We start from the raw sequence: 15,675 nt of genomic DNA, 5'->3' as shown, positions 1-15,675 counted from the left end.
CTGCGTTTACATGGGATGGACTGGGTCCTCTGGTCCAAGTGAACTGATCAGTGACTGGAAATGGTTGTGTTCAGCTACTTTGAGACCATTCGCAGCCATTCTTGGACTTCCATGTTTCCAAACAGCAACGGAATTTTTATGAATTACAGTGCACCACGTCACCAGGCCACAGTTCGCGATTGATTTGAAGAACATTCTGGATAATTTGAGGGACTGATTTGACCACTCAGATTGCCGGACATGAATCCCATAAAACATTTATAAGACATAATTGAGAGGTCAGTTCATGCATAAAATCCTGCATCGGCAAGACTTTCGCAATTATGGAGAGCTATAAATGCAGCATGGCTCAGTATTTCTTCAGGAGACTTCCAATGACTGAGTCCATGCCACATAGAGTTGCTGCTCTACTCTGGGCAAAAGCAGGTAGCCCATGACTTTTATCACCCCAGTAAATGTTGTTAGGAGGCAGTCATTCAAGCACAAAACACACGTTTTATGCTAGTCTGTAACATCAGCACATTACTTCGTAATTCAAAATGTAAAAGGGTTCAGTATTTGTGAAAACAATGTGGAGAATATTCCAAAATGGGTCATTCTACCTTTGATATTGGGAGAAACTTGGTGATTAAATGAATATCGTGGATATACTTGAGTAGTATGTCTGTAAATTGACCCTAAGGCAACCTTATCATTTTTTAAGTGTAGTTCACAGCACATATTGTCACTGCAGGTTCTTGTCAGTTTTTAAAGCTTGCTATGTGTATATTTAATATTACAGATTATATTTAGATGTATTAAATGTTATATTGCAGTGAAAACAGTTGTGAGTAGTAAGGGAGAGAGAACATCATTGAGAAAACTGGGATATTATGTAGTTATAGCTCGGTGTTCAGTTCTGAAATTGGAGTCCTCCTTCAATAATCATTTCTTTGTCTTTTTGAAGGTCTTAATGTGAAGATGAAAACAAACTTTTCACGAGATTCTCCAGTGTGGCTCTTAGGAAGATGTTACCATCGTAAGACTGACCCATGTGATGAACAACTGGTAAGCGATGAGAAAGAAGAAGGAATTGAGAGCTTTAAGAGTGACTTCCTGAGCCGCATTTGGCTAACATACAGAAAGGAGTTCCCCAGTCTTGATGGTTCGAACATTAGCTCAGATTGTGGTTGGGGTTGCATGCTTCGCAGTGGCCAAATGCTTTTAGCCCAGGCACTTGTTTCACATTTTCTTGGAAGAGGTAATATTTTTCTTCTGTTTTATTTATAATCCAAGTAAGATATGTTCAAGTCTTTGTGGTACATAAATTTGTATATAGAAAGTAAGGTAATATAAGGAGTGATCAAAGAATTTCCATTTGATGGTGTTGCTGCAGTGTATATGCAACATAGCACGACTCTGATGTTGGTATTTAAGCATTCATGTGTTTGACGTGTGTTCAGTAAATGCAGAAATGTGAACTGTGGTGACATTATTACCAAATGTGTCCAAACAGGATCAACATGCTGTTATTCTTTTTGTGGCTGCTGAAGGACAAACATCAGTATACATCCATTGGAGAATGGAGAATTTGTATGGGGCAGCATGTCTGTCAAAAACCAAGGGGTGGTGCTACTTCATGATAACAGACATAAGGGGCAATCAATCAAAAAGTTTCCATTTGAAGGCTCTTCAGTCCATAATCAGTATGCCAATCAGGCTACATCACCATCAGCATTGAGGATAGCATCCAATGGATGCACCAGGTAGAAGATACCTGTTTATATATATAGAGGTGTAATAGAGGTCCTATGACACTTCTGTGGAGTATTCCTGACTGTACCCTTGCCTCTGATGAGCACTTGCCCTCGAGAACAACATACTGGATTCTATTATGTAAGAAGTCTACAAGCCACTCACATACCTGGGCCCTATTCCATATGCTCGTACCTTCATTAAGTCTGCTGCAGGGCACCATTCCAAACACTTGTCAGAATTCTAGGAATATGGAATCTGCCTATTGCCTTTCATCCACAGTTCGCAGAGCATATAAGAAAAGGAAAGCTGTATGTATCATCATTATTTCTCTAAAAATGGTATATTTCAAAAATGCTGTCCTCAGTGTCCTGTCTTCAAAATCTTCCATAAGTAAATTGGAAAATATGAGTATAATGGATTCCGAATAGCCAGTTCATCAGTGTGTTCAAAATATTTGCCATTTAATAAAAAATATATAGACATCAATACATGATGACAAAGCTTCATCATTTCCATGTCTAATTTTTCACTAATTGAGTTTTCAAGAGAGGAAATATTGCCCTCTGGCCTCAGAGTCCGACTGCGTGCTCAAAATCTCTTGCCTGATTTCTTCTGCTCGGACCTGTGGAGAGCTACACACTGCTTGCTCCTCCACTGAGCAAATAAATTTATTGATGGACAGACTCCTCAGAGGAGGAGCAAAATTTAGGTTTTTCTCCAAAACTGATAATGTGATGTCATCCAATTCTTTACTCGTGAGGTTAATCATGTCATGGGATAGAACCAGAGACATTGAAATTTTGAAGGTTGCCTAATGACGGCACTCTTGTGGGCCCATTCCACTCATTCCCAAAACACAGCTGGCAGCATTGATAAAGCCTCCAAATGCAGAAATAAAAATCTTTGTATATAACATCCAGTATATGTAAGTAAAATGAATGCACTACTTTACTAGGACAAAACTAAGATGCTTTTTAATGTTATTGGCAATTTTGATATCAGTACATTGAACAAATTTTGCAAATCTAGGTACAGTATGATACCAGTATCATGGCGGCTCATCATAAAAGTGAGGGCAATCAGCAGCTCCCCTCATTCTTTCAATGTTTATCAAACTTCCTTAAAAGTTCAAGCATCTCCTCCCCATAGAGGTACTTGATGTGACTACATAACGTTTCTGACATATTACCTGTTGATATTCTTGTCATGTCTCCAGCCAGATAATGATATCACCTGAACACAATATTTTCACAGTTCATCTGGCTGCCATCTTCAGGTGAGAATGGTCTTTGCTAATCTTGCCATATCTTGTGCTCCTTGCACTTCATATTGCTTTGCAACATTACACCTAGATATTTTATGTAACATGACACCTAGATATTTGATTGCTGTGATTATGTTGAGCAGTACATTGCTAATGCTATGTTCAAACATTACATGATTGTTTTACCTACACATATGCACCAAATTTCATTTTTGTACACTTAGAGCAAGCTGTCATTCATTACACAAAATAGAAATTCAGCTCAACTCTTCCTCCATCCTCCCACAGTCACTCAAGGAGAACAATTCCCCATACACTACAGCATCAGCAGCAAACATTCACAGACTGATGCTCACCCTGTGTGTCAGATCATGTGTGTGTCAGATCATGTGTGTGTCAAGAGAACAAGAGCAGTCGTATCACAGTACCGTGGGTCACTCCTGTCAATAGCCTTGTCTCTGATGAAGATTAGCCGTCCAGTGCAGCGTGTTGTGTTCTATTACTTAGAGTCTTTGACCTACTAACATATCTGGGAACCTATTCAATATGCTCAAAGACTTGTTAACAGCCTGCAGAGTAGCACTGTGTCAAATGTTTTCTCGAAGTCCAGGAATATGGAATCTGCCTGTTGCTCTCCACCTGTGGTCCATATCATGTGCGAGGAGGCCAGTCCTAGTTTCACATGAGAGTCGCTTTTGAAATCCATGATGATTTGTGGATAGAAGCTTTTCTGTCTCAAAGAAATTTGTTTTGCACAAAGATAGAATATGCTCAAAGGTTTTTGAGTAAACATTAAAGTTTTAGATCTATAATTTTCTGTTTCCATTCTTGTACCCTGCTTATGTATGGGAGTCACTTTTACATTTTTCCAGTCACTTGGGACTTTCTGCTGGACAAAATATTCATGATAAAAGAAATCTAAATATGGAGCCAACGCCAAAGAGTACCGACTGTAAAATCGGAATGTGATTTCATCTCGATCTGGAAACTTATTTGTCTTCAACTCTTTCAGCTTTTTTCAGTGCCAGGGAAGACTGTTTCTATGTCCTACATAACAGTGGTTGGTGGTTAAACAGTGGTATGTCTGTGTGATCCTACTGTGTGAATGATTTCTTAGATGTGAAATCCAAAACTGCAGAGTTCCTGTTGCTGTCTTCCATTGCCACACCAGACTGACCTACAAATGATCGAGTGGAGGACTTTGACCTGCTTAGGAGGGATGCAGGCTGTCGTCTGTATGAGCTGCCATACCCAGTTTCTCCCTCTGGTTAATCTCTTAAGCTCTTTTGTTTGTGTAATGGTAACACATTAATTCACATTCTTCCTTTTTAATTATTGCAAATATATCCTGACACACTATGTGTACCTTGTTACAGTATGTTGCCTACAAGCTAACCAAGTGAGCTACAGGCAATGGCAGAACAAACCAACCATGTAATGAAGACTGTTCAGGATGCAACACCAAATAATATCCAGTATTGAACTGCCAAACAATTAGTAACAAATTGTTGGTGTCCTACCACACTTCATGCACAGTCTTGTGGACCAAACTAGAACCATTTCACACTATGGGGAAGCAAGATTTTGCTCCTTTTCTAGGAAGAAAGGGCTCTGGGAGTGGAAGTGCTCACCACTGTGAGACATATCTTGCAGCTACAGGTGTCTTGTTGAATGCGGCATACAGGGCTGAAGCTCATTCCATTGATGATAGTGATGATGTAAATAAAATACAGAAGCTGTGATTTGATTTGTAATAAGTAAATGTTCTAGTCCAAGAAGTCCTTGAACTGCTGATAATTAAAATGATTTGCACAATGGGACACTTGAATGCAGTTGTGGAACCTGTTGCGGCCAACAACAATTTTTGGTATTAAAATACAGTCTTTAATGAAGTGGCCTACAAAAAATGATTTCAAATTGATATTTTATGATAAATTTTGTTGCCGATTCTCACATAAGTGTATCTTAAAATCTTTAGCCTGCAAATGACGTAATTGTTTTATCAAAATGTATCCGTTACAAAAGCTCAATGAACTAAATGAAAACTGCCATGATAAGCAAAAATGGATTCATTTCATGTTAGTCATTGTATTATAATAATTACCTATTCTTAAGTTAACTGGTAACTTGTCTCATTTGTTTTTTGTCATTGACAAGTTTCTCTTATTCTGCAACGTGATTTACTGTATGATATGACTACAAATAGCAGTGTCTGTAGTTACAGTTTGTAACGTACATTTAGGTGCTTTAATGTCTGATATTAACTTCACATTGTGCTCGTCTGCACATACAGACACTGCTCAGTGGGAAATGGTTGATGACTTGGACCCCAGTGACCACTTTGTCACCTATCTGTAGCTGTCAGGTAGTTAAGGCCCTGAAAGGAAGCCACAGCTGTGGATGCTCAGCAGAGCAAAATGGCTATTTTTATACCTCTAGACATTGTTCAGGACTGGATGGATCATATTGTAAACATGATCCACTGTGTCATTCATCTGTCTATCTGCCCCAAAATAATCAGCAAATTTCACAGCCAGAATGTTCTGTTATGCAAAGAAAAGTGCCGCTCTTCAGTTACAATTAGTGCACAGTTTTGAGACGATTTAAATGCCAACCATTTGTTGAAAAACCCTTAGATTTTCAGGTCACTAAGACAGAGGGTCAATGAACAGCAAAATAGAACACAAGTAGATTTCTCATGCAGTAAATTGTCCTTTTAACTCTTAAAAAAATATAAGAAGGATTTTTTGTAAGTTTGTCACACATCAGTAATTTTTGTATTGAAGCACAAAAATCTCCAAACACAAGATGTCACCCAGACAATGGCAGAGTACTTCACACACTGAAAATTGGGAATCATCTTTCTGTAGCCACATGGCATTAATGGAGGGAAGACTCTTTTCCATGTGAGAGCAGGGTTAGCTCTTGTCAGAGACCTGGAAGACTGAACCAGCTACATCTACATTTACAGGGCTATATAAAGTCCACAGAGAACTCATAGTATGTTGTGTAGAATGACAAATGGCTCATTTTTCAAGGGAGACCATGGACAACATACTGACAGTTGTCAATGTTTGTTTTGTATGCCTTTCATACTTCGCACGTAAGTAACTTTACTGTGTTTGGCTGAAGGTACCACTGTCATCACACCCCCTTCCCCCCTTTTGTGTCTTGATCATGAATTATGGGTGGAAAGAATGACTTGCTCAGTGTCTGTGTGAGTATTGTATCGTCTTGGTAGTATGTGAAATATATGTTGGAGGGGTCATAGATTGCTTCACTCTCCTTGGAATACATGTGCTAGGATTTTGGACAATTAACCACACTGTGATTTACAACACCTGTCTCCTACCACCTGACGACAACAACGTACAACACAAGCCCAGTTCACAATCTCTGTACTGTAGTTTGTGAGGTAGCACTTGCCATCCAGCAGCAGATCTTCGTGATGTGTTATACATCCAGCCTGCTGTCAGCACCACACAGCAGTGTTGTGTGCAATTGCTTACCCCATAGTGGGGAAAAAAATTCATGAATTGGCATGAGCAACTAGGTCATTTGGGGTTTGCTCTAAGCAGGAACCTGTTGGCACTAAGTGTGGACTGTATTGCTGCACGTAACTAAGGATGGAGTCATTCACCATTGTGGTTGAAAAGGAGACACAATTTTGTTTTAAATTTGTTATGATTCAAAAGGAATCTTGCACCAGACCACATTGTTAAGTTCATGTCTTACGAACTTTGAGTGTTTGTTTACACTAATTGGACCTAAACAGGGTGATCCGATCATATACTCTGTAGTATTCTCTGAACTTATTCTCAATATTCCCTTGCCAAGTGAAATCACTGCAAGTAAATTGCATCGAATTCAATGTTGGTGGCACTGGAGTGAATGAGATGACAGTAATTTTGTCTTGAAACTTCCGTTGGTCCGTGTTTGCATACAAAAACAATAATATGTGATTGTTGGTCTACCTTAATGCAAAACACTTTTGTTATTCATTTATTCCCAAACTAGTTTGTGACAGATATCGCCATCAACATTATTACATGTGTACCACACACACACACACACACACACACACACACACACACACACACAGAGAGAGAGAGAGAGAGAGAGAGAGAGAGAGAGAGAGAGAGAGAGAATATGCCAGAAACAGCAGCATTGTTGAATGAGATGACATTATGCTTCAAAATTCCTCATATGCTTCTCATCCACCAAGTACCCTCTTCAAGCTGCCTATTGCATTATTGCACAAGATAAAGCCTAGAACATCTGGGCCTCATTCCTCCAGTTACAGAGGCAGAAGAAAAGGGTGCCATTCTGTTGGTTCCAGGGCATTTTGGGAGACAGGGAAATGGGTCTGCAAATGCAGCAGTTTAAAATATTTTCACGCAGGTGCTGATGTCCTTTATAAGTGCCCTATTATACGATGACACCGTAGCATACAAAACAGTTACTACATTATTAAACTCTGCTTTGGATTGATAATGTACATTTATTTTGTTCACAGTTGAGAGATTTCCACAAAAATTTTATTTGCAGTCTGATGAGTAGCCTTTACCATTCATACTGTATTAAACACATCTTATAAGGATGGAGTTACTGTTCCAAAGATTTCATGTGGCACACTTCTCTTTGTTGTGTCTGCTGTACAATGGCAGAATCAGCCTCATAATCATCCACTGTCTGCAACGACCTTGATTTTACAGTGTTGTACCAACAGTGTGTGTGTTTTTATTGCAAGCATAAACTGTGTTAACAATTACCCATATCAAAGGAAATTACAGGAACTGTAAAGAATGGAAGGTGTAAATTAGACCTTTTGGCTTCTAAAATGAACAGGAGTACATATGTGTTAAACTGTTAAACTCCTCTATTGTGAAACAGGAAACTGTAGGGGCACTCTTGATGAGTTAGAAATTTGCTACTTGTAGTAAATGCTCAGGCAGCAGAAAATGTATGCTATGTATGTTTGTTGTCTTCTAAAGCTTATAGTTGATATAGTAGATGACATATGCAACTTTGATGTTTTCTTGACCTTTGGGATTTACCAATAAATCCACATGCAGGAAAATAATAGAACAGAAATGCATGAATATTTTGCAGTGAATATCAGTGTAAAATTATTAAGCCTCAGAAATAATAGAAGTCTTCTCTTCAAACTTTACACAGGTAACCTAGGTCTCTAAATTTATCCACATTTAGCATTAACAAATGTTCATTATTATAGACAAAATAATACTTTTCAGGCTGGCGATGGGATCCAAACCAGCGACCTAGTAATGAAAAACAATACAGGGATGCTGTGAACCATCGAAAGATTATCAAGTGGTTTGGTGATACACCATCACAAATGAGTCCTCTATCAATTCATACACTGGTATCATTGGGGGAAGTATCTGGAAAGAAGCCAGGAGACTGGTATGGTCCTGGTTCAGTGGCACACTTGCTAAAGTGAGTGTGAATTGATACAGCAGACAGATGAACATTTCTAATAGTACTGCATGTTACAGAAAAATTGACACGTGTAGTGCATGTGTACTTAAAGTGAATAGCACAGTCTTTTTACTTTTATGCCAATTGTAAATTTGAGAACTGTTTGAGGACTTAGACACATTTCACTTTATATTGTTATATGAACAATTTTTTCTGTTCTTTGCTGAAGATCTGTATGCTAGCAGGTCCATCCACTATACTCCATGCACTGAAAATGTACCTTTTATTTCTGTATATGGTGCCAAGGAACTTTATTTTTTAAGCATTTGTATTATTACATTGAGGAGATGGTAGTCTCAAGGATCAAAACTCATAGAGAATATTATTCATGTAGCAGCTTTTTGGCAATTTAAGATGTACTATTTATTTTTTTAAAAATGGCCAAGTGCGATTAGCCCTTGTGCTCTAAGGAAAAAACGACAATTATTTTATGTGGCATAATGGCCTGGTGCAAGTTTTTCTATTGAATGCCACTTCAGCAACTTGTGCGCCCCTGTTGTACCTCACTTATGTAACCGGGGAAAGGGGTCCTACAGTTTAATGCAGAATCCAAACTACATGTTGTTTCAGATGAGTCCTCATGTCATAGACAGGTGGAGGCTAGGTTAAAACAAAGACTGAAAAATCGGTAGTCCGACCAAGAGTCGATCCCACAATATCTCTGTTTCCAGGCACATGCTTTACTGTTAGACCATCAGAACTGTTATATGTATAGATAGTTCATCTATCAGTTTTGATGACTGACTTTCTGAATATCAAAGTATGTGACATACATGTATCTTTTGATTATACTGACTTAGAATCTAAAATTTTTGACACCACCAAGGGAGTGTATACCTTAGTATGTGACATAAATTTCGACTTGATACCACTAGTCTGGTGTTCAGGCAGGCAGGCAGACAGATGACAAAAAAGTGATCCTGTAAGGTTTCTGTTTTTACCACTTGAGGCATAGAACCCTAAAAGCTGATTATTTTGTATTGGGTTGGGCTTACGTTATATGTAGCAGTTTTGGTTGAAGCAGATGGGATGTAATGTGAAGGAACGTGTTGTTGTAAACTTCTTGATTTGTTGAGCATCTCCCCTTCTTCATTGTGTGTGAAATCCAAAGGAGGCTCAGCAAATGTTTCCCCATGGGGCCTGGGTGCCCACAGAGAAGATGTAGGTTGTAGGCTACCTGCCAGAAGGCATGTACCTACTCCTGCCCACAGCTGCTTGACTAAGGCATATGATCATCCAATTTACCATTCATCTCTTTGAGTGACTGTATGTGAGCTTTTTGCCCACCTCAGCCTGCGGATGCCCAGCTCCCCACAGGTGGGCACTTGAGCTTGTTCGATGCAGCTCTCCACACTAGTCTCTCCTGAGCAAGCACTTTCATCTCTGACCAACTGTGGCAAACTATGTCCATTTGAACTTGCTTGTTGTAGCTGATGATTCATTGATGCCTCAGGATGCATCCTATCAACCGACGCCTTCCTTTTGTTGTGCATATATTTCTTTTTCTCCCCAGCTTGATTCAGTACTTTGTCATCATTTACCTAATATACCCATCTAAACTTCACTGTTCCCCTGTATTGCTAAAGAAATGGTAAGTTTATGAAACTAATAAGGTTGCAAACAAGAGAGGTAGAAAACGCCACATTTGGTATGTTCTGGCCTGCTCTGCCCTGTCACAACCAAAAGGCAAGACATAGAAGGAAAAAGTCACAATGTAGATAACTAGGGGCATTTGAAAAGTCTGTGCAAAAAGAAAAACTACTTACATGTTTGGGGTAAACCTTTTTTATTTTTTGACATAGTCTCCTTTTAGACTTATACACTTTTTCCATTGCTGTTCTATTTTGTTGATCCGTTCCAAATAACAGAAATTGTCCAAGTCTGTAAAATAGCTATTAGTTGCTGCAATCACCTCCCCATTTGAATAAAATTTTTGTCCCGCCAGTCATTTCTTCAAATTGGGGAGCAAATAGTAGTCCGAGGGAGCCAAGTCTGGAGAACAGGGGGGCTGTGAAACGAGTTGGAATCCTGTTTCCGTTAATTTTGTGGCCACAACTGCTGAGGTGTGTGCTGGTGCATTGCTGTGATGGCAAAGGACTTTTTTGCAGTCCAATCACTGGCATTTTTCTTGCAGCTTGGTTTTCAAATGGTCCAATTACGATGAATAATATTCACCTGTAATAGTTTTACCCTTTCCCAGGTAGTCAATGAGGATTATCCTTTGTGAATCCCAAAAGACAGTCGCCATAACCTTTCCAATCAAAGGAATGATCTTTGCCTTTTTTGGTGCAGATTCTCCCTTGGTAACCCATTGTTTAGATTGTTGCTTGGTCTCAGGAGTATAGTAATGTATCCATGTTTCATCCACAGTGACGAAACGACGCTTCAAGTCCTGCAGATTCTTCCTGAACAGCTGCAAACCATCCTTGCAACACTTCACATGATTCCGTTTTTGGTCAAGCGTGAGCAATCATGGAACCCATCTTGTGGATAGCTTTCTCATGTCCAAATGTTTATGCAAAATATTATGTGCCCGTTCATTCGAGATGCCCGCAGCACTAGCAATCTCATGCACCTTAACTCTTCTGTCATCCATCACCATATCATGGATTTTATCAATGATTTCTGGAGTCGTAACCTCCACAGGGCATCCAGAACGTTCAGCATCACTTGTGCCAATATGGCCACTCCGAAAATTTTGAAACTACTTATAAACTGTTCTAATCGAAGGTGCAGAATCACTGTAATGTCTATCAAGCTTCTCTTTAGCTTCCTGAGGCGTTTTGCCTTTCATAAAGTAATGTTTACTGCCCTGAATGGGACCTCCCGGCCAACAATGCCATATGATCCATTTCATTTCAGTCACCATACAAAATTCTTTTTCGTCTATTTTTTGACAATCACTCAATTTCCTTGATTCACACGAATGCCAAACACAAAGAAATAGACCAATATGGCTGAAACTTGGTGTGCGTTCTTTCCAAAGATTCTACTAACTAAATATGACCTCGATACGCGCCGGTGGTGCCATCTCTCGGACTTTTCAAACGCCCCTTGTACTTATAGGAGGGAAGGAGAGAAGTATGAAGATGTTAGTGAAGGAGATTACATGCAAATAGAGGAGAAATAGGAAGTAACAATGGAATAACTTTTTTATGATAGATTGTAAGTTATATTGTGAAATCACCTGGTATATTTGAAAAGAAGCGTAAATATTGATTACTGATATGTCAGCATCTCATTCTATATCAGGAAAACTTCTGCTTCTACCTAACCATGGATCACCCAAGAACTCTCCTGTCACAGTTACAGGTATATGTAATTCCTACACATTAAAATTACAGAGATGACTCTCCAACAATTGTCTTCAGGAGGTGAAATAACAGTGCTTTTGATACACACCTTTATGCAAAGATAGATAGGTTGGGGGTAAGTTAGAAAGGAGCAACAGGCCACTCATGCCCCGTGATGAGATGGACCAATGTGTTGTGAGGATGATGGAAAACAAAGATACCGTGAAAGGGGGAAGTGTCAAAGAGAGTAGGAGACCAAAGATAGTATATTGGTAAGCATTATGGAAACTTCAGTTATATATGGACAGAGTGAGAAGAAAAAGGATGATATAAGAGGAGAAGTGAGAAATCAAATGAATAATGAAATTAAAAACTAAAATGGAGACAGAGAAAGAATGGTGTGGGGGAAGGGTGTATTTTTTAGGTAAAAAAGGAGTTAATAAAATAATTTGTGTGTGTGTGTGTGTGTGTGTGTGTGTGTGTGTGTGTGTGTGTGTGAGAGAGAGAGAGAGAGAGAGAGAGAGAGAGAGAGAGAGAGAGAGAGATATGTTAATGGAGATTAAGTCCAGAAGGGTGGTTGTTGGATGGAGGGATATGTTGGAAAAGAAGTTTCCACACAAGGAGTTCAGAGATGCAAATAGTTAGTGTGGTGTATTGGGCACGCAGGTCACATAAGTCACACTGCAGAGCATGCTCAAAAACTGGACACTGGTTTCATTTATACACTTAGACAGCATGGTGATCGTCGTTCATATATAAAATGCAGTGTAGTGAAGACAGCATGGTGATAGTCATTCATATATAAAATGCAGTGTAGTGAAGGAACAATTGTGGGGTTAGAGATAATGGTCTGGGACTGTCACGTGGTTTGACAAGGATATTACAGAGGTTGGGAGGGTGACAGAAGGCTACAGCTGGTGGTGTGGATAGGATTGGGAGCTATGATCTCATTTCATGGCTCAGCTTCAGGAAGTCATGGCCTTCACAGAGTAAAGTATCGAGACGTTGTTGACCTGGCTGGTGCTGCATACAAGAAGAGTACTTCTCTAAGTTTTCGATTTTGGAAGAGGGTGCGGCACTAGTTGGAGTGAGAGGAGAGTACTGGCAGGGAAATTTGTGTGTAAGATCTGTTAAGTATTTACAGGGGAGGGGGGCTGGGTAAGAGTGTTGGTGTAGGTGTTGATAGATTCACTGGTGGAACAAATAAATGTACCATGGATGACTAGGCTCTTTGTGAGGGAGTCTACATATGTTCGGCTGAAATTTGTTGTTAGTAATTCAGAGTACTGATGTCAATAATGACAATACATGAAGGGAAATAATACCTTGGCTATTTTTAATTAAAATTGGATTCATCTCAGAAAGAGGCAAGTAATACTACTATCAAATTCTCTGATCATGTACCATAAACTGGCTGACAGCAAGGCTAAATTTGAAATACAGCTGAACTGAATAAGTTTCCTGTAGCTGACTCTTTTTAATTCATAGACTAATTTTTACGTAAATCTTGTACCTGACTCGGCACAAAAATGGTATACTTTTGTGACTATTACCAAACCACCACCAATGTTGGAAGCTGTGATTTCAAAGTACTGACACAAATTGATTATAGAAGACTGGAAAAACTGGTAAAAGCTGGCCTCGGGAAAGATCATTTGGGGTTGCGAAGAATTGTAGGAACCTCAAGAAGCAATGTTGCTCCATACTACTTATTTTAGAAGTTTGACTGAAGAATGACAAACTTGTGTTTATAGCCAGAATGAAATTTTCACTCTGCAGTGGAGAGTGCACTGATACGAAACTTCCTGGCAGATTGAAACTGTGTACTGGACCGAGTAATCTGCCAGGAAGTTTCATATGTTTATAGCATTTGTAGAGCCAGGTAAAGCTTTTCATAATGTGGATTGGAATGCACTCTTTGAAATTCTGAAGGTAGCAGCAAAAAAATATAGGTAATGAAAAGTTATCTACAACTTGTACAGAAATCAAACTGCAGTTATGGTAGTTGGGGGTCGTGAAAGGGAGGCAGTGATAGAGAACAGATTTAGACTGGGTTGTAGCCTATCCTATATGTTACTGAATCAGTATAAAGCTGTTGAATATGTGTAGTGAGCAACCTGTGAAGGAATCCAAGGAGTAATGTGGTAACTGAATTAAAGTTCATGGAGAAAAAATACAAATTATGAGGTTTGCCGATCACATTATAATTCTGCCCAAGGCAACAAAGGACTACCAGGAGCAGTTGAACAGAATGGTGCCACTCAAGAAATAAAAGTTTTGGGACACGTGGTGAGTGGTGATGAAGTCAGTTCCAACCCAGAGAAAATAAGAGCAGTCATAGATTTTCCTACTCAGCACATTCGTGATGTGGGATGTTTTCTTAGAATGTGCTAGTACTACCAGCGATTCATAAAAGTACCTCTATACCAAGACATGTCCCTTGCAAAAAGTACTTCAGGGAGAAGGCAAATTTTTGTGGAAAAATGTGCAAAAAAGATTTTTCCCTGCTCTTAAGGAGGCTCTAATATCTTTTGCAGATCTTGGCATTGTATGACAAGAATGCATAGACAGAACTATACAGTGACGCTAAATGTGATACACTACGTGATGAGAAGTATCCGGACACCCCCAAAACCATACGTTTTTCATATTTGGTGCATTGTGCTGCCACCTACTGCCAGGTACTTCATATCGGTGACCTCTGTAGTCATTAGACATTGTGAGAGAGCAGAATGGGGCACTCCGTGGAGCTCATGGACTTCGAACGTGGTCAGTTGATTGTCACTTGTGTCATACATCTGTATGCTAGATTTCCACACTCCTAAATATCCCAAAGTCCACTGTTTCCAATGCGATAGTGAAGTGGAAACATGTGATGTGTCGGCAGCTGGGCCAACACCTTGTAGATCGAGATGGCTGAAAATGCACGCTAGACTAACGCAGACGGGCGTGAAGTACTGGAACAGGCTACGTAATTAATGCTATGAAGAAAAGTACGTAGCTGGATTAATACTTATCTTTAATCAATCATTGTGGTACATCGCTCTTGACTATACACAGGAGACTTTAATTACAATCACTGTAAGGCTAATGGCGCCTTGCTAGTTCGTAGCCATTAACTTAGCTGAAGGCTATTCTGTCTCTCGGCTAATGAGAGAGAAAGGCTTCGTACATCTAGTCGCTAGCTAGGTCGTCCGTACAACTGGGGCGAGTGCTTGTTCGTATCACGAGACCTGCCTTGTGGTGGCGCTAGGTCTGCGATCACACAGTGGCGACACGCGGGTCCGACATGTACTAAATGGACCGCGGCCGATTTAATCTACCACCTAGCAAGTGTGGTGTCTGGCGGTGACACCACACATGAAGGGACACGTACGGCACAAAAGCATATAGGCTGACCTTGTCTGTTGACTGACAGAGACAGCTGACAGTTGAAGAGGGTCATAATGTGTAACAGACAGACATCTACCCAGACCATCACACAGCAATTCCAAACTGCATCAGGATCCACAGTTAGGCGGGAGGTGAGAAAACATGGGTTTCATGGTCAAGCAGTTGCCCATAAGCAATGAGCGTAAACATTGGACGATTAAACAGTGGGAAAATGTTGTGTGGAGTGACAAATCACGGTACACAATGTGGCGATCTGATGGCAGGGTGTGGGTATGGCAAGTGCCTGGCGAACATCATCTGCCAGCATGTGTAGTACCAACAATGAAATTGAGAGGTTGTGGTGTTATGGTGTAGTCGTGTTTTTCATGGAGGTATCTTGCACTCCTTGTTTGGCCTAGCAGTATCACAGCACAGGCCTACATTGATGTTTTAAGCACCTTCTTGCTTGCCACTGTTAAAGAGCAATTCGGGGATGGCGATTGCATC

The 15,675-nt window shown here is 39.9% G+C and overlaps 1 protein-coding gene across 2 annotated transcripts in view; it reads left to right on the top strand.

The window, feature by feature from the left end:
* Positions 1 to 15,675, top strand: part of LOC124721599 (cysteine protease ATG4C) — a 77,414-nt gene that overhangs the window by 24,088 nt on the left and 37,651 nt on the right. For both annotated transcript variants that reach the window (XM_047246652.1, XM_047246651.1), the window contains 2 exons: positions 947 to 1,240; positions 8,257 to 8,461. In XM_047246652.1, the coding sequence (XP_047102608.1) occupies positions 961 to 1,240; positions 8,257 to 8,461 (485 nt within the window). In that variant the 5' untranslated portion in view covers positions 947 to 960. The remainder of the gene's footprint in view (positions 1 to 946; positions 1,241 to 8,256; positions 8,462 to 15,675) is intronic.

The sequence above is a fragment of the Schistocerca piceifrons genome, chromosome X (genome assembly GCF_021461385.2).
Source record: "Schistocerca piceifrons isolate TAMUIC-IGC-003096 chromosome X, iqSchPice1.1, whole genome shotgun sequence".
NCBI lineage: Eukaryota > Metazoa > Arthropoda > Insecta > Orthoptera > Acrididae > Schistocerca > Schistocerca piceifrons.
The sequence above is the reverse complement of the archived record's forward strand: the minus strand, read 5'-3'. Positions and strand labels throughout refer to the sequence as shown.